General features: G+C 40.2%; 1 protein-coding gene across 3 annotated transcripts; it reads left to right on the forward strand.

Moving 5' to 3' along the window:
- The first annotated feature begins 521 nt into the window (after positions 1-521).
- LOC103465659 (ceramide kinase-like) lies at positions 522-24463 on the forward strand. 3 transcript variants are annotated; one of them, XM_081607567.1, is made up of 14 exons: positions 522-885; positions 5747-5887; positions 8389-8415; positions 14033-14155; positions 14331-14456; positions 16441-16507; positions 17471-17616; positions 18976-19050; positions 20505-20657; positions 20738-20843; positions 22400-22479; positions 22879-23084; positions 23177-23397; positions 23495-24463. In XM_081607567.1, the coding sequence occupies exons 1-14, from the start codon at positions 750-752 to the stop codon at positions 23580-23582; spliced, it is 1695 nt and encodes a 564-aa protein (XP_081463693.1). In that variant the 5' UTR covers positions 522-749; the 3' UTR covers positions 23583-24463. The 3 variants fall into 3 exon arrangements, with proteins under 3 accessions (XP_081463693.1, XP_081463694.1, XP_081463695.1); XM_081607568.1 differs by having other exon boundaries at positions 22882-23084; XM_081607569.1 differs by lacking the exon at positions 8389-8415 and having other exon boundaries at positions 523-885.
- Positions 24464-24878: the final 415 nt, after the last annotated feature.

A 24878-nucleotide genomic window follows, 5' to 3' on the forward strand; every position in this document is an offset into this window, starting at 1 on the left:
TTCATATGGTTTTTAATCCTGTTTTTATATAGTGAAATTTAAAATAATTTAAAAAAAAATTTTTAACCCAACTATAGTGGTACAATAACCCTTATGTTGGGTTATGAGTTTCAACCCAATTTTGGGTCAATTTAAACGAGTCAATTTAACCCAACGTTTGGTTAGTTGCCATGACCCAATGTGCTGGGTCAAACCCTCAACCCAACCCAGTTGAGTTAAAACAACCCTGCGTTGGGTCCGTCCATATATGACCCAGCGCTGGGTTAGGAATTGGGTTATTTTTAACCCAGCAGTTTTTACTGTGTATTTATGGGTCCAATAGACTCAAAAAATTGTAACAGCTGCTGCACAGGGGGAACCAAACAAATTTTTTGTCAGGTGGCCCACTATTCCTGGCAGTGCCCCTGACCCAAAGACATTTTTCAGCTAGCCTTTTACTTTTTTTTTTTTTACGTTTTAGTTTAGTGAACAACAGTCTTATGGGTTATAATCTTTGGAGCACTTGAACGCAACCCCAAGCTCCTCCCACATCCGGTGGAAAACCGCTATCTATCAGTAGAAAAAAAAATACAAAGAAAAACAACATCTCGAGCAGGAATGCGCCTCACGGAACCAGGTAGCCGCTCCTGAAAAAGCTGCATATTTTCGAGATTTCAACCGTGTCTAAAAGACAAAATGATCGGAAGAACGTGATCGGGAAGAAACTGCTGCTGCTTCTTCAGCCGGCTGAAGGAAGGAGCTAGACTCCCATGGATAGGCCTGGCAGGCTGCTTCTGCTATCCGAACTCTGCGTCAGGAACGTGGCGTACGATGTAAGCCTGAGTCGGTCACTGCTGACATGGAAAAGACTGGCCTCCAGTCCGGTGTACCGCCCATTCAGACCCAGTAAGAGCTTGTAGCATGTTTTCTTGTTTGTATGCTAATCTCTGTTGCTCTGCTTGTAAAACAGAGGGGACATGTTGGGACGCACAGAGTTATTTGGAACTATAGATAGACACACACCGCATATCCGCTTGCATAACACAGCAGTCTGTTATCCAGTCTGTCACAAATTGCTGAGGACCCAGAGGCAGCCAACGGGAACGATACACACCAACACCAGCATACACGAAACCTACTGCGTTTCCAAGTGTTTAGCTGCCGTTTTGCCCCCAAATATGATAGATTTGGAAAGGTCCAACCAACGTCCCCAGAACGTCGTCTTCAACGTTCCATTAAACTTCCGAAGTATAGCAAATATTCAGCCAAAGATCACTAAACGTTCATTAAACATCAAAATGACATACATTGATGACATTAAGGACAACCTAGGCAGGGATTTCCCCCAGAAATCTTGGTAATCCCGATGGGGTGTTACACCTACCCATGTTTTTATATTAAAAATGTTTTTTTTTTTAATTGACAGGGAATTTGAAAATATGCTTAAGTATGTTATAAGAAGACATTGGAAATACTGACGTGCCACACACACACACACACACACACACATATATATATGGGCAATTCCACCCGTCATTTATCGACTCACCTGCATTTAATGCTTATAGGTCATTATTACACATCTCATTCACTATTGTCAGTTTGATAGCATAAATTATTTTTGTCATGTTGTGATACACTGTTGTAATATGCTGACAACATGCTAGCCAATGTTAAAACAGTAAGATAAAGGAAGGTAACCATGGCAGCCAGTGAGAGTTTAAAGGCTCCTTCTCCAGTCAAGTTGCGCGCATTTACTACGTTTACAAACAAACAATCCCTCTATTTACTTTTGGATGTAAAAACTTTTGACCAATGGAGCAAGAGAGAGAATTTCATACTCAAATATCTGGATCTTTTGTCCAACAAAATGGCAAGAATTAGGGAATCCTATCTTGAACAAAATCAGATCTGCACTCTCAGCCCTCTGATCATTAGGGGTGTAGCGATACAATAACGTCACAATACGATATACAATATTCTGGTCACGATACAATATGTATCACGATATTTGTTGAGCAATACAATTCACTACGATTCAGTGCATTTTTACGATTTTCTGAAAGATTTTAGAAGGACAGAGTGATTTTAGTGACATTTTGTGTTCCATAGACTTGAATTTAGTTAACTGAAAACTGATTAAAAGCACCAACTACACAAGACCTAACTCTGATTAGACAGTCTAACGATCTGCAGCTGGACAAAATGAATCAAAGATGCAGTGAGATGCATTTAATACATGTGGATTTGACATAAACCTCATAAATTTAAACGGTAATCCAGGAGCAGAGTGGGGAGATTATCAGCCTCTGTAGACTCTCAATATGCAAATGATTGCACTTATGTTTTTTCTTTTGGACACCATGGCTGCATTTTGGAGTAAAAATGCAGCCACAAATGCAGTCTTTTGGACAGGGCCGTGCAGAGACCACTAAAGGGGCAGGTGCTCAAAAAAAAAAAAGGGGCACATCCAACCGTATTTAAGAACAGAATATTAACAAAGCCTCTCAGCTTTCAAAGTTTACTAAACAATGATAAATTGCAAAATTGTGAGATATACAATCAAAGCTACACAGAGCATACAACTATGCATATGTAAGATATTTTATTAGTAATTTCCTTCTGCAGGTCTATTTTGTTATAGGAAAGTATTGCAATATTCAAACCTGCAATTTAGCAAGATATGTAAATCAGAGCTGGACCACCAGACATATTTTGTCTTTACATAATTACACTATTAAAAATATAAACAAGGGCACCAGGCAACCTTTTAGTGGACTGTAATCTATAAAAGAGCTGCCTGTTTGCTGCACTTGCAGTGGAGATGAAGATGGTCCATTCAGGAAAGCAGAGCTGCATCAAACTTTAACATGGAACTGCAGAAAAAAGAAAAAGCTAATATTTAATTGTTAATGCATGTCATCATGAAAAAAGCCTACTGAGTTTTGCTTAAAAAAAACTTTTTTAAGCATTTAAATCACACATTTGTCTCATGAAGTGAATTTTTTTTTTGCAAAACAAACTTATTTGTGCATGTCAGAAATCTTTTCTTAATATCCTAAGGTTTTGTTTGTGACTCAAAGTTTTGCTTGTGATTCTCACATGAGTCATGGGCAGGGCCCAAAATCGCAATAAAAGATTTCTGATGTGTGCAAATAAAAGTTTATGTTTGGCAAATAACTTTTTAAGTTCACAAGACAAAAATTAGTTATTTAATTAAAAAGTTTTTTAAACAAAACGATTTGTTTTAAAAAAAAGAAATCATTACAATTCCAAGTTTTGATTACAATTTTATTTTACTTAACTGAGGTTAGTCCCCCCCACCCCATTAAATAATTGGGGGGGGGGGGAAACTAACTTCATACTCTGCGAACCAGACCCTAAACTTACTTAAAGTCTGGGTTGAGTTTTTTCCCCCTTCATTAAGGTCACTTTTATTACATTCATTATATCTATCATGGTAATTCAGGGTGAGTTATTTTTAATTCTAAATGAATATCCTTGTTATTTAAGTGTTATTTTCCTTCAAGATACATTTACCTAACGCCAGAATAAATGAAATGTACATTATGTAGCAAAGAAAATTAGAAGATTGGACATATATCCATTGTGGAGATGATCGGTTTTGGACGGGCGATGTGCCCTTATTGCATAATAAATACTAAAGAATGACTGATATCATTAACGGTACAGGGAAGAAGCTTTTATCTTGCTTTGCTAGCAAAATCGTTAGCTAGCAGCTAGCTTATAGCACAACAACAGCAGCCTAATGTCTGTATGATAAAAATACTGAATCGATAGATAAGAACAGTTTTCCTCACCTGGCTGTCTCCTCCCGCTCAGTAGTTCTTCAGAAAAAGGCAGACGCAGAGTCCTGTCAGTGTCTGTTGTATTTCATTATCTTTCTGCTTAAACCGCGACTCCGAGCTGAAAGCAGAAACCATACGTTCAACGTTTTCTGTCATCTGACAAGTAGCAAGTCTACTCCACTTTATTCACCAAAAACGTTTTTCTTTTTTCACCAAAACTGATTTGTAATCTGGAACGTCCTCTACGTTGAGCTCCAGTTAGCCCCCTTATCTCACTGCGCGAGAGGCAACTGCGTCATGCGTCACGGGCAAAAGGTCAAAGGTAACAAGGTGACCAGAGTGCTTATTATTTTGTACAAAAAAAAAAAAATAATAATAATAATAATAATTTTAGTACATGTTATGTGTCACAAGAGGGCTTAGAAAATAATAATACTAAAAAAATAAAAAGGAATAAAAATTGACCAAAAGGGCACTTGGGGGGCAAGGAGCAAAAAGGGCAGGTGCTCAAGCACCCCCAGCCTCTCCCCTCTGCACGTGCCTGCTTTTGGACTATGGGGAAAAAGGCTTTTCTACCTTGGCTCCCGGAGTTAGCTGTGGCTGTAAACTGCTTTCTTCTGGCTGCTAAAGTAGTGGCTCCGCCTCACCCTGTAGTGATCGATTCCCTCCCTGCATCTACGCAGCGCCGCTATTCCCCTGCTTGGATCTCTGAGTAGCTGCCTCTCAGACTGCCAGGATCTCATAGTACTCTCAGTCTCTGATACTCTTTGTCTGTTGCTAATAAGAATGATCGATCAGCCATTGTTATCATGGAAATCCTCACTGCGCCGCGGATTCCGGCTGGGGGGTTTTCCTCTTCGTCTTGCTGCTCAAAACACAGTGCCGCTGCATGCTGCGCGTCCGCTTCGGATGTTCATTCTTCAGGTAATCCTTTATATGCAGAACAGAAACCGCTAAGCTAAAAACTAATTACGAAGTGAATGCTACCAGTCGAAATTTGCATTAATTTCGCAATCTCGTTGCTTTTGCAGCTGCTCCGTTCGCGCCACTACTCCTTTCCTTTTCTCCGTTCCGCTTCTCTTTCACGGTTACTTGCGCAACTTTACTTCGTTTCTGAGCAACAAAATACAGCCCATCGTTATTTATTGAAGATTTTACATTTCCAAAAACAGAGGAATCTAATGTTTCGTTTTGTACGTTTGGAAGCTCTTTCCCTCTCACATAATCGGAGAAGCCGGGGAATGGCGGCGCTTTTGACATTTCTCTGACATTCGGAAATATATGGTTTACTGGTTTATTAATTTGAGCATAACTCCGGTTATACTTGGCCCATTAACACAATTTAAAAACTGGTGTGTAGTTTATAATGTGCACTTTAAGCTCAAGTTGAAAGTGAGACTGAGAGAGGCGCAGTCTTGCTGCTACGCCGTAACAAACTAGGTTAAAAAGAGCTATAAGGCTATGGACCCTACGGTTTAACGGATCGATACTCGCGGATGAAAAATCGATATTTTAAGAGGGCGGGAAATATCGATATATATCGCCGAATCGATTTATTTATACAGCCCTACTGATCATTGGGCTGTCCTCTCACTCAGGCAGAAATCTACTGTCAGTCTGGGGATTGTTTTCCTCTCAAAACCCTGCAAATCAAAACCCAACCCCATCTCTGCTCCTTGTCTTGAAGAACTTGCCTCTTTTTATAATTCTAGGGTTGCCTAGTGACAGTTTGTGGATGCGACTTCCCCAGTTTGCACCTTACAAAGTTTTGGGCCATTATTTTACATCTCCTGCTAGGTATGGACAGCAGCTAGTTGTAAAGGTGCCTCCTTTAAACCCCCTCATATTTAATAGCATACGTAACAAAAATTTCAGTAAAACCAAAAAGATTTTTGTAGATATTCAACTCTATTGATTTTCTATTGATTTTGAAACCTCGTATGATTGTGTTGTTGCAGGTGTGAATCGCAGTGTGCCGGTGACAGAAATCATCTCAGTCAGAGAGGAACAACAGATGAACGGCAGTGACCGAAAAGATGACAGCAGCTGGAAGAAGATCAAAGGTGGAGACGGATTGGATTGCAGGCAGGCCTTCACAGGTAGTCTGACCTTCATTGGTAAACTGGCCCATCATGAGGCAGATCTTTACAGGAAAGTTATTGAGAGTAAGTCATTGTGTGGGCCAGCATTAGGGCAAAGACTTTAGTTTGGAATTCTGGAAGCTTTTTTGTCCCTTCTATTTCTTTTTACGGAGTTGTAGCATCTCCTCCCCTTTAAATGGATGGATCATCTGTTATTTTGTTATTTTTTTCTTTGAGGCCCCAGAAGTACAACAGTCCACTAGGGTCCAGGGTCCTCTGGCTATAAAAGCAGTTATGCTCCAGCATGACCACTTATTGCTTTTCATTGGGTGGCTCTTCCTTGGCTCTTCCTCTTGCTCCTCTCAGGCTGGCTCTTGGGCAGATCTTGGCTGGGCTCAACTCCTTGAAGCTGTCCCTGCACAGTTATGCTCTAGTTATGCGATCTGTCATGGGGCTGCTTTCCCATTTGCTTGGTTTATATTTATTATTTTTTACTTGATAAAGAGCTTATTTATTTTTGAAGTCCATGTCTCCCTGTCTTGTGTTACGGCTCGTAACAAAGTGGGGGCTTGTCACTTGAACCTAGTTTGTGTTTGCACACAAATGTTGGGTTATGTTTACCTATATGTCTTTTGTTGGGCATTATTTTCTTGTGTCGTTTGTTTGAATGTTTCAGCGGGAACTTGTTTGACGTACTTGTGAGTGGAAAACACCCTTTGACGATGTCAGCTTGGCATCTTGTTGGATTTCCTCTGCTGGAGGAGATTTTGGTTTCAATGTGTTTCCTTTTGTTTGATGTGGGCGATGCATTTCATTTTGAGACGCGACTTGGATTAAGTCTTGGTGAAGCTTGTGGTTTTGAAGTTTTTACCACCACTTGGCGTATAGATAAGATGGAAGTCTGGACAGAGCAAATGAGCTGAACACATTAGATTTAGCTCAGGAAGCTCATCATCCTCCTCACCTGCCCCCAATCCAACAGACATCCCACTCTCCTAACCCTAACCCACAGCTGACCTGTCAAACCTCAGCTGTTTTATCTTCTACCTCAGTCACAGACTTTTCTGCTTCCACAAGCTTGTCCTAAACAAGATCAGGAGATGCTCCTGCTTCCTTTGCCTCCCCCTCTCACATTTCTGTATCTAGAAATCAGGTAAAGAGGCAGGTGGAGAGACTGAATTGGAACAAGGCTTCAAGTCCAGATGGTGTCAACCCCAGAGTCCTGAAGTCCTATTCAGAGCAGCTCTATGGGATTCTGCAGCACCTCTTCAACCTTAGCCTGACTCAAGAGGAGGTTCCGTGGTTGTGGAAGACATCCTGCCTGGTTCTGGTTCCAAAGAAAACTGCTCCATCAGTCATCGACTATAAACCTTGTTGCCCTGACATCCCACATCATGAAGGTCCAGGAGAAACTCCTGTTGGCCCACCTGAAAAAGCAGACAAGTGAATATCAGGACCCCTGCAGTTTGCTTATCACCGTGGAGTCGATGATGCCGTAATTCACCTGCTTCAACAATCATCTGGACAAAGCAGGCAGCACTGTGAGGACCATGTTCTTTGATTTCTCCAGTGCATTTGACACAATTCAGCCTGATCTGCTCTGTGAGAAACTCAAGAAGACAGAGGTGGAGGACTCAACAATCACCTGTATCTATGACTACCTGACTAACAGAACACAGTTTGTGAGACTGAAGGACTGAGTGTCTAACCAAGAGATCAGCAACACAGGAAACTGTACTCTCACCATTCCTTTTCACTCTCTACATGTGCTATACAAATAAACTTGATTGATATGTACTGCAACTACATATCAACTACAACTAATATTTATATAATGATATAATTACCGTATTTTCCGCACTATAAGGCGCACCGTATTATAAGGCGCACCTTCAATGAACGGCCTATTTTAAAACTTTTTTCATATATAAGGCACACCGTATTATAAGGCGCATAGAATAGACGCTACCGATTTGTTCCGTACTCTATTATTGCACATCCACATTTGTAAAGAAGTGGTCGGAGTCAGGCACGTGCAGAGGGGGAGCTGGGGGTGCTTGAGCACCTGGCCTTTTTGCTCCTTCTTGCCCCAAAGTGCCCTTTTGGTCAATTTTTTTTTTTTTTCTTTTGTATTATTATTTCGTAAGCCCTCTTCTGACACATAAAAACATGCGCTAAAATTGTTTGCTTTTTTGTTTCTTTTTTGTATAACATAATAAACTGGTCACCTTGTTACTTTTGACCTTTTTCCCGTGACGCATGACACAATTGCCTCTCGCGCAGTGAGATAAGGCGGCTAACTGCGGAGCTTAACGTAGCGAACGTTCCAGATTGCAGAACAGTTTTTGGTGAATTAAAAAAATGTTTTTGGTGAATAAAGTGGAGTAGACTTGCTGCTTGTCAGATGACGGAAAACGTTAACGTATCGTTTCTGCTTCAGCACGGAGTAGCGGTTTAAGCAGAGAAGTAATGAAATACAACAGACACTGACAGGACTCTGCGTCTGCCTTTCTCTGAAGAACTTCTGAGCAGGAGGAGACAGCCAGGTGAGGAAAAACTGTTCTTATCTATCGATCCAGTATTTCTATTATACGGGGATTAGGCTGTTGTTGGTGTGCTATTAGCTAGCTGATAGCTAATGACTTTGCTAGCAAAGCTAGATAACTAAAAAGCTTCTCCCCTGTATCTTTAATGATATCAGTCATTCTTTAGTATCGCTTATGCAATAGGGGCACCTCACCCATCCAAAACCGATCATCTCCATAATGAATATGTCTGATCCTCTAATTTCCTTTGCTGCATAATGTACATTTCATTTATTCTGGCGTTAGGTAAATGTATCTTGAAGGAAAATAACACTTAAATAAAAATCCAACAAGGATATTCATTTAGAATTTAAAATAACTCACCCTGAATTACCATGATAGATATAATGAATGTAATAAAAGTGTCCTTAATGAAGGGGGAAAAAACTCAACCCAGACTTTAAGTAAGTTTAGGGTCTGGTTCGCAGAATATGAAGTTAAATTTGTTTCCCAATTATTCAATGGGGAAAAAAACCTAACCTCAGTTAAGTAAAATAAAATTGTAATCAAAACTTTTGGAATTGTAATGATTCCTTTAAAAAAAAAGTTTATTTTAAAATACTTTTTTTTTTTAATTAACTCATTTTTACCAAACATAAACATTTATTTGCACACATCAGTAATCTTTTGTTGTGATTTTAGGCCCAGCTCAAGACGTCATGTGAGAATCACAAGCAAAACTTTGAGTCACAAACAAAAACTTAGAATAACAAGATAAGATTTCTGACAAGCGCAAGTGTTTTGCAAAAAGAAAGTTAACTTCATGAGTCAAAAATGTGTGATTTAAATTTTTTTAAAAGTTTTTTTTAAGCAAAACTCAGTAGGCTTTTCTCATGGTGGCATGCATTAACAATTCAATTTTTGCTTTTGTTTTTTTTGTTTTTCTGCAGTTCCACGATAAAGTTTGATGTAGCTCTGCTTTCCTTAATGGACCATCTTCATTTCCACTGCAAGTGTAGCAAACAGGCAGCTCTTTGTTTTATAGATTACAGTACACTAAAAGGTTACATTGTGTCCTTGTTTATATTTTTAATAGTGTAATTTTGTAAAGACAAAATATGTCTGGTGGTCTAGCTCTGATTTACATATCTTGCTAAATTGCAGGTTTGAATATTGCAATACTTTCCTATAACAAATTAGACCTGCAGAAAGAAATTACTAATAAAATATCTTACATAGGCATAGTGTTATGCTCTATATGGAGATGTTTGTTAGCTTTGATTGTATATGTCTAGGCCTGTTGCGATAAACAATAAATCAATTAATCGCACGATAAATTAAACCTATCCACCTCATTTTAATTATCGCCTTTATCGTCTCTTCCGGTCTTTCTTTCTACCAAGTTGCTCAAAGTCTAAACTGGTATTGTTGTGGATTTAAGGTGTAAAGTTTACCCTCGACCAAACGCCCCCCAAAGGCATCTCAGCGCCCCCCTTTTGTAAAAATGTCCGCCAGCGCCCCCTGCCGTCCTCTGAACGCCCCCTGGGGGGCGGTACCGCACACGTTGAGAGCCGCTAGTTTAGAGGGTTACTTTTGAAATGACTGATTTCTGTTTGCAAATGTTTCAGTGTGACTATGCCCAGGGGTGAAAGTAAGGGGGTACGGCAGGGTACTGCGTACCCCTAAAAGATTTAGCGGGGGTACGCAGTACCCTCAAGAGAGGAGCGGCTGTCTGCTGCAAATAAATCAACGGGTTTATTGTTCAGCTGTGAGTTCACCCATCAGCCGTGACTGATTAGTTTTTCAAGAACAATCTAAAACACGACTTAATCAGTTAATAAATAGCTTTTTTTCTCATTTCATATTGTTTCTGAACTGTTCGTGCTTTGCTAGAGCAGGGGCGCAACACGTCGATCGCGGAAGGTTTTGAATCGGTGACAAACTGAACGCAGCCAGGACGCTGAGACCCGCACGTCCTCCTCTGGCTCCTTATCAAAACGTTCGTAATTTTATTAAAGAACAACAATAACAAAAAATCAACATAACGTGCTCAAATTAATGACCCAACAACAACAATAATCTCAGTGATTATTGTGTCAACAAGGTGTTGCACAATTCTGTGCCTTTCGGTTCCATTACCAAAATAACGAGCAGAGCAGGAGTTTAAAAATAACTAATCAACCACCGCTGTGTTCGGGGGAGCACAGCGGAGATTATATATGCGAGATATATAATCTCGCATATATTAATATGCGCTCCCCCGTTCAGTTATTTATTATTAAATAAATATCAAGCCTGCAAACCTAATATTGTAACGGACTGAATGTTATGTCTTTAACATAATCTCGGGTCGGCTTGTGGAGCGCAGGAGGTTGCCATAGCAACGGCTGTGCTTAAATGACAGACAGAGACGGAGAGAAAAAAGGTGCGAGTGGTTTAGAGTTGATCACCTGTTCAGGTTGTTTTACCTTTTTTTACTTTTGCCTTGGTGCATCACAGCCGCTGTAGTTTCTGAACGTTCAATAAACGTCAAACTTGGACTAATTCTCTCGTTCTTTGTGACTATACGTCATTTACAACAAACACCAAACACGGTAAATGTGTTTCATTAAGTATTTGACAAACAAATGGCTTCTACCGCGATAATTATGTAAAATTAAATTAATTGTCTGATATAAAAAAGTAGTCTGGTGCTCTGAGCTCAGAGTCTGAGAGGCTTTTCCTTTATCAAATAATTTTTTTGCCTCTTATTTAGTGGAAATATTGATATTGATGAGATTTTCTCCAAATGATAACCTTTTTCAACCTTTACAGCTCCACTGTTGAAAATGAGGCTCTAACATTCACAAATGACAGTGAAATAAAATCCTGTCCAACATCTGGTTTGAGGTGATTCCTCTGGAACCTGTTGGAGGAAAAATATCCCAACTTCAGAAGATGTGCTTTTAACCTAACAGAGCTCTGTGGTTCCTCCTATCAGTTTGAGTGTCAGGGTGAGGAGGCGCCATGTTAGGAAGAGAAGTGGAAGCTGCAGGATCTTCAGAACAAACAGGTCATGATGCTGGGCTACTGATTATCCCTCTGTCTGGACACAGGATCAATAGAGCCAGTTTAAATGCTAAAATGTATGGTTATATGCCAGACATGGAAAACTGGGATGCACTCCATGCCATGATGTTCAGAATTTAGGTCTCATGGCATCTCAAGGTGTTAACATTGCAGCCAGTGGGCTGCAGCTTTATTTTGTAGCAATTCAAGAGTTACCAGCTTTTATCGCTTCAAAAAAAAAAATCATCAGCACAGAAACTCCAAAGCACACAAAGCTTTAGTTTGGGGACCACCTAACCCGGGACCACCTAACCCAGGGGTCCCCAAACTACGGGCCGCATGCCGGATTCAGCCCACCTCCACATTTGGTCCGGCCCCCTGAACACATACACACACACACACACACACACACATATATATATATATATATATATATATATATATATATATATATATATATATATATATATATATTTTTTTTTTTTTTTGTCATAGTACCCCCAAGAATTTAAAACTACTTTCACCCCTGCCTATGCCTGATACTCGGTACTCGGTGCTAGCGTGGTTAACACGATTACAGTTTAGTAAAACGCCTTTTCAGGTGAAATAAAATCTTTAATGTATGTCAGATACGGTACACATTGCATATTGATCTGTTCAGCTAACGTAAAGCTGTAACAGACAGGCTTCAGGATGTAGAAGTTGTATCGGTACTGCCATTATGCTGTACTTGGCTAAAAGGTTTTCATAATGGATGTGTTTATTATTGACTTTATTTTTTTCATTCACTAAACACAAAAAAAGCAAAGCTATAATACTTACGCCAGCAGACAATCCTTTGTTCTTATTGATCCTACGACGGTGGAGCTGCGTTTGAGCTGCAAATGCGGTCCTGCACAAGCTTAAATCCAAGCAAGAGTTTCCGTTTCAGATTTTGGAAATCTGTGAATTTTAGTTCCACAAACACGATCAAGATACCTGACATCGCCAATACAGATACCCCACTGACGGAGAACCATTTTTCCCCCCCGCCCCCCAAGTCCTGACACAAAAACTTTCTGTCGGTCTGCTAGTCTACAATGTACATTAGCATGAGTTTGTGAGACGTTAAGACACGTGATAGCTGTGCAGTGACGTCAAATGGGCATTAGCCAATGAAACGCAGACCCTGTGGTAAGGTCCATTGACCCTCCCTTCCTCATTTCCTGAGTGTAATGTCCAGCGCACACGGCTGATTGTCTGCCCTTTTTCAAAACCTGAGAGACACATTAGCCGACAGAAATCCTAGGTATAACGTTTCAATCGGGTTCGATTGTGCCGTGTGGTGTCCAGCCACATGGGCACAAAATAATGGCTACAAGTCCAGTTGACTAATTTTAAAATCAGACATTAATTAATGCTTTACTAGAATCTACCTGTGACGCATGTGGCTAAATTCAGCGTAAAGTCCTGACGAAATGGAAATCATTATAACCCATTTGTGTCATGTTAACGAAGAACAGCTGAAAACTTACCGGGTTTATTATCTGCGGTAGCAATTTGGGTCCAAATCCTTCCCTTGTCATTTATATATTTTTTGCACAAAATGTTGAATAAACAATGTTGTTTCCACATATCATCTCCAATGTCCGCTGGACTTCGGGTTACGCCATGTCAGCTGTTTGGGATTCCCCTCCCGTAATTTCCCCTCAGAAAGTGCAGAGGAGAATCCGCGCTTTCTGATTGGCTACCTGTCACATTCAGCGTTAAGCTCCCAGTCGGGGAAAACCCCTGATTTAGATCGGAGCGGCCGATGATCTACCCTAACACACCACACACTACAGGATGATCGGTTACGAAATCACCAGCGACAGTCTTAGATCGGCCAACGTTCTAAGATTGTCATAAGGGGAAAATAGGGACAAAAAATCGTGTAGTGTGAACTACTGCATTAGGTGGTCGAATGTGCACACCTTCTCTATTTAAATGTAGTGATTACTGAAGGGCAATAGTATACAGACTTCATAATCTTCACTCTTTTGGTTGAATGCAGTATTTATTTCCACTTTGACTTTATGTTTAGTTTTTATTCAAGTACGTTTTTTGTTCATGGAGAGCCTTCCGCGACTGGGCCGGGGCGTGGCTGGACAATGGTCACCCTTCTCCGTTCGCGCACAACATGTTTGTGGAGAACGTGGTGCTAAATGACCTGCAGACAACCTGATTATCAGGTCGGTAGGTAGATAGGTCAGTCAAACTTTATTAACAAACCACTTTTTTGACAACTATCCCAGCATGCACCGTGCACTTCTTCTTCTACGGGGGAAAATGAAGTCGGCGGCTGCTTACCGTAGTTGCTAGACCTGTTGTGGCTCAATATTGGTCCATATTTAAGGTGCACCGGATTGTAAGGCGCACTGTCGGCTTTTGAGGAAATTGAAGATTTTTAGGTGCGCCTTATAGTGTGGAAAATACGGTATATGGTGTTATATAATTATATCATTATATAATAAACATTGTAAACAAAAAAAACTTTACTGTTTCAATAACTTGTCAGTGGTCAGCAAAAGTCAACAGCTAAAATTGACTTGGGGCTTCTGCTTTATTTCAGTGTTGTACGTGGAGAGGTGTCGTCAGCACCACTGGTGCTGTGCTGAAGTTACCTTCACGTGTCCAGATGGGGTCCTCTGCCAGAACTGGGTCAGCAGCATCAGAGAGCAGCTAGCCAGCATATGTATGACTTTGCTCCTACACAAGCGTACACGCACGCGCACACACACACACACACACACACACACACACACACACACACACACACACACACACACACACACACACACACACACACAGACTGGAAAATAAACACAAGTGTTAAAACAGTTGTGATGAAGAACTGTTGGTTGTTACAGCCGCCAGACCCAGAAATCTCCTGGTCTACATCAACCCATATGGGGGGAAGCGTCAGGGCAAACGCATCTATGAGCAGAAGGTGGCGCCACTGTTCGCTAAAGCTGAGATCTCTACACATGTCATTGGTAAGTCCTGCCAGTGTTGTAGTACTCGAAATCGGTCTTGGTCTCGAGACCGGTCTCGAGACCATTTTTTTGATGGTCTCGTCTCGGACTCGACAGCATTTGGTCTCGGTCTTGTCTCGGTCTTGGGCGCTGAGGACTCGGCATTTTATTTCAAGACCAGTCGAGAAAACTGTGAAAATATCACTAAACATACAGCATACTATCCAATTTATTTGTTAACATCTTTGTTTTCAGTGGATGCAAAACGCACCAATTAAAATGCAACCAATAACGTGACTTGCCAATTACGTGTTTATGTTACTCCCCTCTTTTTCCCCTCCCTCACATTTCACTCACACGTGGCGCTCCAAGACATGCGCAGTGGTTTTCTCTCAGCGGCAGAAGATGTCTGTCTAATCGTCAGTAATAGAATAGCGCTGCATAAATCATAAGAAATCCGATGTCCACAGCTAACTCAGCAGCGCTTCACTTTCACAGACGGTGGGGACTACGTCTAACTTTTTTCGTCACTTAGAAAAGTAGCTCAAAGAGAGGTAAGCTCCGTTGACGTGAGGTTAGCAAAGCTAGCTGTACAGAGACACATAAGCATTTGTGATGAAAAAAGTCACTCACTGCGCTGAATTATTGTGCGGAGATGTTGACTGACTTGTTGCATTTATGGGACAACACTGTGTCCAAAAGTATGCAATGTAGTGATGTGACATTCAGGAGCAGTATGGTTCTTCTGCACGGCTCTTTACTTATTAGATGGGACTTGAGTGTCACTGAGAGCCATTCTATCAGATTACCATACGCTGTCAGAATAGCATACATGCAGCGAGTACCATGCCTGCGCATGCACATTGAGAAGTCCAACCGTCAGAGGAGTTGTCAGTTTACTATGCGCAACAAGTTATGACGAAAATAAGTCATTAAATTGTTTTCCATGATAACTATATGAATATACATGCGTTGTTGTGGTTTCAAAGTGTATTTAAAGCGGGGTCTGGCTGCAGCTGGAGTCAGCTACAACACACGACCGTGTAAAACTCATTAACCTACTTAACCACTAAGTCAGGATGCCATACAACTGTTGGCATCATAACAGTGTATGATGATTTACGTCATGATTCTATGTTGCTAATTAAATAAAATTATATGCTAATGACGTGTCTGACAGATATAGCTGTGAGTTTGTGCTAAGCGTATGACGATCTGACAGCGTATGCTGACCTGACAGAACACTCTTCTTTGTTCTTCTAATCCTCTGCGTACACTGCAGTAGCTATCATTATTTTATTTAATTATGTACATTAATATTTTTTATTAACAAATAAATAAAACACAAGAATGAAAGAGCACACAGAGCATGCACATTACTCTTTGATTGTTTTCGTTCAAAATGGCAGCTGTAATGTGTGCCATGGTGTCAGACTGCCTCGCGTCATGTAGCGGGAGAGAGGGAGAGAACAGTCACGATGAGCGTTTTGTGCTTGGTTACTTCTTGCTTGTTGCTCCTTGGTCAGTGTTCATAGTTGAGCGTCAGGGCATTACCTCAATTGCCATGTTTAATGGTGCAGACAGTGGTGGTTTCTGACATGAGCAACATGGGCAAACACCCAGGGTGTTATCTTTTTAGGGATGGCACAAGACCACCGTGGATCGTAGCACAGAGATGGAAGCAAAGGAGAACAAAGAGTTTGTTAAATTTAATATTGGTTAAATTTATTAAGTATTTAATATCTAGGTGTTTTTATGGGAATATGGATCTTTCAGATCAATTTGAGAAGTAATTTTGATCATATTTCACATTTTATCATATCATGTAGAGTGGGGTGCTGGTCTTGGTCTTGACTAGGTCTCGACTTCCCTCGGTCTTGGTCTTGACTTGGTCTTGGGTTAGGTGGTCTTGACCACAACACTGGGTCCTGCACCCTGTAGCTAAGACTGACATCAGTTCATAATGAACTTCTGTTTGAGTATGTTTCTCTGTATGTTGCTATAGTCACTGACTATGCCAATCATGCAAGGGATCATCTGAAGACGGATGCTGATCTCAGCAAGGTTGACGGGTGAGTTGGGTTTCCTTTTAATCAGTTCTCAAACTGCAGGGGACTTTTATTGATTCAACAAAGCACCATTATTATTTTCCTGTCTATCAGGTGGTGCCCCAACTTGATAATTTTGATCTAAATTGGTAGATTAATTAATAATTACCCTTTATTATTATTTATAGTTATTAATAGCCAAATCAGACTTATTATTACACTTTCGTGGGAAAGGTTGATATGAACAGCTTATGCTACACATGTATAACAATACACTTAAAACTCATATTTTGATATTCAGTGAGGATCATTGCTAAAGACAACTTACATCGTCCCTATGTGAGAGTGATATAACTCACAACACTCTTTCAGCTGTAGCCAGACATGTGTGCCTCATTGTGTTTCCACCCTGCTGGAACTTTTGAGGAACCGCAGAAGATAAGAATGAAATTCCTCTACATTCAAGGTTGAGTCATCCCAACTAAGAGATGAACTGATTTCATTGAAATGTGAAATCAGTTCATTTTATTGATTTTATTTTTATTATTTGATTTTTACTGTTTTTACTTTTAGTAGTTTATTAGTTTTGTCAGTAGTTTAGTTGGAGTATTACAAACTTGGTGAGTTTGTTGATTGAAGTATTTAACTGTAAGGTTGAATAAATTTTTTGTTTTTAAACCCTTGTATATCAGAGAGAAGTTGTTTGTATTTATTTCATACATGTGTTGCTGTTCAAAGCCCACCATTACTGTCGTTTTAAAACCTAAGTCTTATCAGGCAAGTATTTATAGAAAGTATCTGCAACTCAACTGTTTGGCTGTTATTTTCCTGATGGTCAGGCAGTCCCCAGACTTGGTCATATTGATCTACATTTCTAGTTTAATTGTTAATTGCCCTAAGCTGTTATTTATTAATAGTCAAACCAGCCTCACACAATAGTTTCATTTTTTTTCCAACTTGCCACTATCCTAATTTTCCAAATGTCAGTGTGGTGTGTGTGGGAGGAGATGGCATGTTCAGTGAGATCATCCATGGTCTGGTGTGGAGGACACAAATCGACAATGGTGTAGATCCAAACTGTCCTGATGAAGACCTTTCTCCCTGCTCACTTCGCATTGGAATCATCCCTGCAGGTAAAGTTTTACTCTGAAACTGAGCTTCATTTTGAAATATCTATAACATCTGATACAATCGGGATGAGAAGCACACATCTAGTGAGATGTCTTAGTTATTTCTTATAACTATCAATCAAGTTTATTTGATTGATAGTTATAAGGTAGTTCAAAGTGCTTTACATCAGAAAAACACGTAAAAATCAACAATTGGAACATTGCATTTTTCCAAATGTCATTAAACATCAAAATGTTGGTTAGTGTTTTATTTAGGTATTATGGTACAAAAGCAACTCTAAGCAGAGGAGTTTTTATTCTAGATTTAAAGGAACTCAGTGTTTTGGCTCTTTTGCAGATTTCAGGAAGTTGTTTCCAAATATGTGATACATAGAAGCTGAATGCTGCTTCTCCATGTTTGGTTCTGGTTCTGGGGATGCAGAGCAGAACCAGAACCAGAAGATCTGAGAGGTCTGGAAGGTTTATACAATAACAGCAGATCTTTAATGTATTGTGGTGCTAAGCCTCTCAGTGATTTATAAACTAACAGAAGTATTTTAAAGTCTATTCTCTGAGTTACAGAGAGCCAGGGGATGGACTGCAGAATCGGTCTGATGTGCTTCTTTTATGAAGTATTCATACCAAACGCGTTATGCGCATATGTCGCTTCAAGTTTGGCGCATGTGCAATTTTGGCGTGTTCACACCACTTTTTGAGCGTGAGTTTGGTCAGTCTATGGAGCGTTTGATCGCTTGACGCATCAAGCACTCAAAACACGGCAAACGGTTGAAATCACACCGCACTCGAAACGCACCGCAACGGGCCCTCGACATGCCTCCACATAGACTTTGAATGTAAACCAGACACGCTTGATGCTCAAAACGCGTTTAGAGACAATTTGACTTCAACTTAAGTTCAGGACAAGACACTGTTCTCAAATTTATGGGATTAACGTGCTCTTTATACTCACAAATGTCTTTTTAGATCAATCTAAATTGCAGCACTTCCTTTAAATCAGCAATATGTGTACTTCACTCACCTGCTAATGTTTCCACAGTCACTTTTGGTATGTGGGAACTCTTGCTCGATAATGGACATACAACAGGGTGTAGTCACTCTTCTTGCATAGGGCTCCTTCTTTTCTCCTAATGTGTAGAGCCCATCAATTAGATGACTGCACATGCAGGTCCTAACTAAAAGCTCATCTTGCACTCTGCTCTTCTCTCACTTCCATATTGTTCAGCTTTTGTGCCATTTTTACTCAGTCATTAGGGAGATGACTTACTATCTGAACAGTGCATGTGACCATCGCCTCAGTCTCAGTAGAGCTTTCTGCGCTGTTGTTTTGTAGCTGCTGTCTCATCACTGTTTTGTCTGTTTCAGGTTCAACAGACTGTATTTGCTTTGCCACAATTGGAACCAATGACCCAGTCACCTCTGCACTGCACATCATTGTGGGTCAGTTTCAAAGTCTCCTTCTAACCAAGCCAACCAACCCCCTTATGCTCCATCATGATTAAAAAAGACTGCGACTAAAATCAAAGTTCCTTATTTAACTGACTGAGTGATGCCTAAGCTATATTTCATCTGGACTATTAACAGATGTCTTCTTTTCCCATTAGCTGCTTTTTGCTGTTCAGAGTTTTTTTATTTACACTTATATCATGCACCCCAGTGTAAATAATCTGTTAAACTATCTTTGACTAAAGTTGAAGCTGGAGTAATTTCAAAAGCATATAAAGAATATGCTTTTGACATACTTGTTAAAACTGTTAGTGTGTCATGACAGCATGAGACAGATGATCACGAACCTGAATTTGGTTTCTGATTGCAGCTTCTGTTTTGGGAAATGGCTAAAGGGAGATTCCGTCTAATTTTTTACTACCTTCACCATCTTCTATCCTCTCAAACTTGAACTAGATTATTGTCAACCAATAGCAGAATATTTAAAACCAAGTTTGTGATTCATGAAACATTTATCTGATTTATGAAACTTCGATAAAGTCTGATTTCAGTCCTTTTTTTTTGTATCTGGACCACATTAGAACTGCTCCAATTCTAAAACTACAACACCTAGACTTTTCAAAACTGGACTGGATTATTCTACTCTAAAAGAAGAATATATAAAACCAAGTTTGTGACAGTTTCAACAAATATCTCAACAAATATGTTAAAAATATATATTATAAATGGTCATATTTGTTGAGTGCATAGCAAACAGTTGTCCTGACAACACATTCTTCCTTTTGAGGTGTAGATGGGTGCAGCGTTACCACAATCCTCTTGGCTGCTTGTCTGATTAATGCTCTCTTTGTCAAGTATGTCAGTTTAGGTGAAGGTCTGTGTCTTGGTAGGTAAGTTGTTGATCCATTTTCTTTCGATTTTCAGATGATGGATCAAACAGAGCTCAAAGATGTTCAAAGCTTGGAATGTTGTTTAATAACTGCTGTCTCCTTTAACTTCTTCAGAACTTTCTCTCTGACCTATCTGTTGTGTTTTTTGTTTTTTTTGGGGGGGACCTGGGGGGGGGTCTTTGGTTTTCATGTCGCTGCTTGTTCTCTAATGTCCTTTAATATCAGAAATGGAACATCTAAATTCAAATTACATCTGGACTTCTTCTACTTATTTTTTTTTCGTCTGAATCAAATAGTTGTACTGCATTTTGTTATGGGGTAAAAACTAAACTGCATGATACACACAACTCGTTAATTTATTGAAATAAATCATTATCTTTCCACCTCACAGTTTTGCACTTCTTTGTGTCTCCCTATCACGTAGTTTCTAATGTGACACATGAAAATGTGTCACATTTTTATGTGTCAACAGTAAATAATGTGAGGTACTGTATGTTTGCCTTACATGTATGTAGTATCATAGCTTTATCTGGATTGAATCTTGATGTGTGTGTTCAGGAGACTCTCAGCCAATGGATGTGTGTTCAGTTCACCACCACAACATGTTCCTGCGATACTCCGTCTCTCTGCTGGGATATGGTTTCTATGGCGACATGCTAACTGACAGTGAGAGGAAAAGATGGATGGGCCTGGCCAGATACGACATATCAGGTAGGAGCGTGTTTGAACACAAAACGGTGTCCTGTGTTTGTTCTTTCTCTCGTTTTGACTTGCACCTCTGGATGGTGCAGGTTTGAAAATGTTCCTGACTCACCATTACTACGAGGGAACGGTGTCCTACCTGCCAGCAAGAGGTATCATTGGAACTCCACGAGACGCAGGCAGATGTCGATATGGGTGAGAGAATTATAAAACAGAAATACGTATAATTGTGTTTACATTATGGATATAGTTTTAAAACGGTTCTGGTTGGTTAATATTGTTTTCAGTGATGTATCCCCTTTGGTCCAGCCCTGTAGTACTCACAAAAATATTTTCAGGTATGAAAATACTTTTGTGAGTACAACTGTTAATTCTATAGACAAGTGAGTTTGAAATAAGGAAGTAACCTCTAGAACCAATGACATTACTCATCTCTGGGCATCTGTGTTCAGACATGAATTGTTGTGTAAAACCTGTCTGCTTTTGAGACAAGAAGAGTCACAGCCTGCTGGTCTGACATGGTAAGAATCTAGGGTACCGTTAAAATCACCACAGAGGGCCACAAAAGAGAGAAACAAACAGTGGTAAAAATTAGCATTGTTGATATTGGGACCAGACAAGCTAATAAAAAATAAGTGGTTTTTAGTAAGCTTTTGATGATAATTAATCTGAAAGATGTTTTTTTATACACACAGTTAAGGATTTGTGAATAAGTATTTTCCTTTTTCTTAGATGAGCAATTTCACTCACAGGTAGGTGCGTTTACTTGAACAAAGACACGTTTTGGGTGATGTTGCTTGAGCCTGGATCAACGACTATCTGACCAAAGAGACGACAGTTTGCGAGAATGAAGGACTGTGTGCGGTGGTTAGCAGTACAGGAGCACCACAGGGAACGGGGACATCAAAGTTTCTACTATTGGTCTGAAAGTCCAGTTCATCAAAGCAATTACAATCATCACCATCAGAATCATTACTGTCTGGTATTTCACTGTCCTCTTTGGAAGCTGCTGCCATAAAAGCAGCAGTTGGAATTTGTCGTATGAATACAATTCTTATCCGCCATCTTTAAAGACAGTGTAGCTTTTGCAAATGTCAGAGGTCACTAAAATATGCACTGTTAAATAGAAACAAATCTATAGCATGCGAGTACAGCATGTGTGTAAATGTCCAGACTGAGACACTCCCGCATCTGCCAGTTTAGCAATCAAAGCGCAAACATGGTTATGAACACTGTAAATATATAAACTATCTAATAAATAAATAAGTACCCAAATGAGCCACATGAACGCATAGATAGTTTTGTCATTAAGAGTGACCATTAACAAAACCTTTGGTCTTGTCCCGAGGTTGTATTTTCAGCAGACTTGGACATATTGTGTTTAAAAAAAGACAATTGAATTTGAAATAATTAAATTGAATAAAATAGCATCTTACTGCATACGTAAACTAGTTCCTGTCAGAGGTGATCTGCACACAATGCTTAATTCAGATAAAACTAACAGGTTTTCCTTCATGCATGGCTCTAGAGGTTCATCTTGAACAAGAATAGAGCATTTATAAGCTTGAAAAGTCTCTGTGACCTGTTAGATTTCTAACTGTTGAGTTTAAGCTAAATAATGATTACTAAGCAGCAGTGAAACTGATAAACAATTCTGTATCAACAGTGAAGAGGTTGCATTCCATAAACTCAGGGAATTTGAATGTGTAATGCAGTGAACTAATCCAGTTTCTGTGTCTTTAACTCTGCAGCTGTGCAGTTTGTCAGCACAACGGACAGATACAGTCAGAGAGAGCTGAGAAGTATAAGACAAATGAAGACTCAGAATGTGGTAAGTCCTGCAGACGGCCACTAGGAGTCAACAATCAACAGTGGCGCAACTACACATTATTCAGGTGGATGCGAAAACATAGACCGGCGCCCCCACCCCCCTACCCCAGTGAAGGCGCGTCAGGGTGAAGGCGCGACGCTCGCTCGGCCCCCCCAAGATAAACTAGATAGTTTATTTTACTATTGTTACTTTGTTTATATTCCTTTTGTTATTTATGTAAAGCACTTTGAATTGTCTTCCTGTTGAAAATGTGCTATGTAAATAAAATTACCTTACCTAGTTGCATTAACTGGATTAATTTTCGTCAAACAGTCAGACATACAAAATATTTGGTTAACACTGGGAACATTGTTTCAGTGGACATTTGGTCACGTGTCTCTGTGGGGGTTTGTGTTTCAGCAGATGACGGAGAGTGGAGGACGATCCGAGGAAAGTTCTTAGCTATAAATGCTGCCAGTATGAGCTGTGCTTGTCCTCGCAGCCCCAAAGGACTCTCCCCTGCTGCTCACTTGGCTGACGGTACTACTGACCTCATCCTTGTCAGAAAATGTTCGCGCTTCAACTTCCTTAGACACCTCCTGCGACACACCAACAAAGATGACCAGGTACACATCAGCAATGAATGCAGGATTTTTCCCCCCTCTTTCTGTCTGAATCATCTACACCGAGCTGTCCTTCTCCTCTCATCCTCTTTCAGTTCGACCTGGCCTTTGTAGAGGTCCACCGGGTGGTGCGTTTCCGCTTTACCCCACGCTACTGCCAGAGCGACTCAGACCTCGAGCTGGACCTGCTTGAGAACGGCAAAAGGCAGATCTTCAGCCAGATTTGCAGAGACCACCCAGCTTGTGGCTGCACACGCACTAACAGCAGCTGGAACTGCGATGGTGAGATCCTGACCCACACAGCCATCGATGTCAGGTACAGCTGCTTTCCTAACCGAACTAATCGTAGTCTTAAAACTCTGCATACATAATTATAAAAGCTCCCTTCCGTGTTTGTTTTCTTTTTTCATCAGAGTGCACTGCCGGCTAATCAAGTTGTTCGCACGAGGGATTGAAGAGCCTCAAGTGTTTGCAGACCTCAGCAACCCCTGTGTAATATAAACCTTTCTCATTTCCATCAAGATGTCTTCAGACACTGGAACTGTTTCCAGCTGCTGAAAGGCTTTAATGTTTCTCTACTGATATTAGCTGAATTTAACAGGCTAGATGGGGGAAACAAACAAAGCATCATGCAAAAACATCAGATGTAATTTTTTTTCTCGGGTCAATGTATGAACATAGGCATATAAAACAAAAGCTCTGAGCGTTAATGTCCAAAGGAATTGTGAAAATGTATGGACCATCTAGCAAGCTCCTATGTTGGTTCTCTCAGTTGTCACCTGCAAGTTACAGAGTAAGCTCTCATCACAGAAAACTTTAAAATAATCTTTTTGATCAACTATCTGTGTTATGTTGGTGGACACAGTCGGTTTAATCAATTACAAGGTTAAAGTTCAACACCAAAAAGGCCAACATCTGCCTCCATCATGTCAAAACTGCAGATCGATGCTGTTTTGTGCACAAGGCAAGACACACCAATCAACTTGGAGAATGTACTGTACAATAGTAACTCACCTGCCTTGTGATGTGAAGTTCCACCAACTAGCAGGCGATTTGCTGTCATGAAAACAGTTGTTCCTGCATTGGAAATGCTGTAAAAAGCAGAGAGTAGAGACCTGTCCTGTCATGCTGATCTTCTGTTTGATGCACTGAAGAGCCTGACATCCCTCTCTGTCTCTCTGCACTTGAAATGTCTGGACCTCACAGACAAGCATACAATCATATTCATTTTAGCTGTGCCTCAGAGTCACCCTCTGCTTACAGATATGCAGTTTTTTCTAGAGCTTGAAAGGAAGCGATGATGTGCTGGTTTATACTTTGTCTACTTGGAAGAAAAGAAAGGAAAAAAAAAACAGAAAGAATAAAGGGATTCCCCACCAGAATATTGATGTAGTGTTTGTATACCTGTGGTCTCTAACGGATCACTTGTCCATACTGATGTCAGAGTGGGATTGCATTGTTTATGCAAGCACACGTGTTTACTGGACAGGTGGTTCACCTGCCAGAGTCCTGGTGGAATTAGAAAGGGGCTGTTCTTGGTAATATCCTAGAGCCCTCTGGTGAAAAACACTGTAGAATCTCACATTTGTTTTTACAGACACACTTTTCACCTTTTGACCTTTTGACATATAACTTATAACAGACTGATGACCTGAATAGGGGACATCATAACTGACCAGTTATGATGACCAGATGTCGTTTTTCTTCTTGAGGATCATTCATAAAGGACCACTGTTTCTCACTGTAGGATCCTGTGCTTTTACATCCAAAGTCAGTTCTGGATATTTCTTGCTGTGG

This window comes from Poecilia reticulata, chromosome 6 (genome assembly GCF_904066995.2).
Source record: "Poecilia reticulata chromosome 6, P_reticulata-male-v2, whole genome shotgun sequence".
NCBI lineage: Eukaryota > Metazoa > Chordata > Actinopteri > Cyprinodontiformes > Poeciliidae > Poecilia > Poecilia reticulata.

Bases quoted from the DNA above. Each gene is read 5' to 3' on its own strand.
- LOC103465659 (XM_081607567.1), top strand. From the start codon at position 750: ATGGATAGGCCTGGCAGGCTGCTTCTGCTATCCGAACTCTGCGTCAGG. The intron at 8,416-14,032 runs GTGAGGAAAAAC...GCTTTATTTCAG, and splicing joins GAGCAGGAGGAGACAGCCAG to TGTTGTACGTGGAGAGGTGT. The intron at 20,658-20,737 runs GTAGGAGCGTGT...TGGATGGTGCAG, and splicing joins GGCCAGATACGACATATCAG to GTTTGAAAATGTTCCTGACT.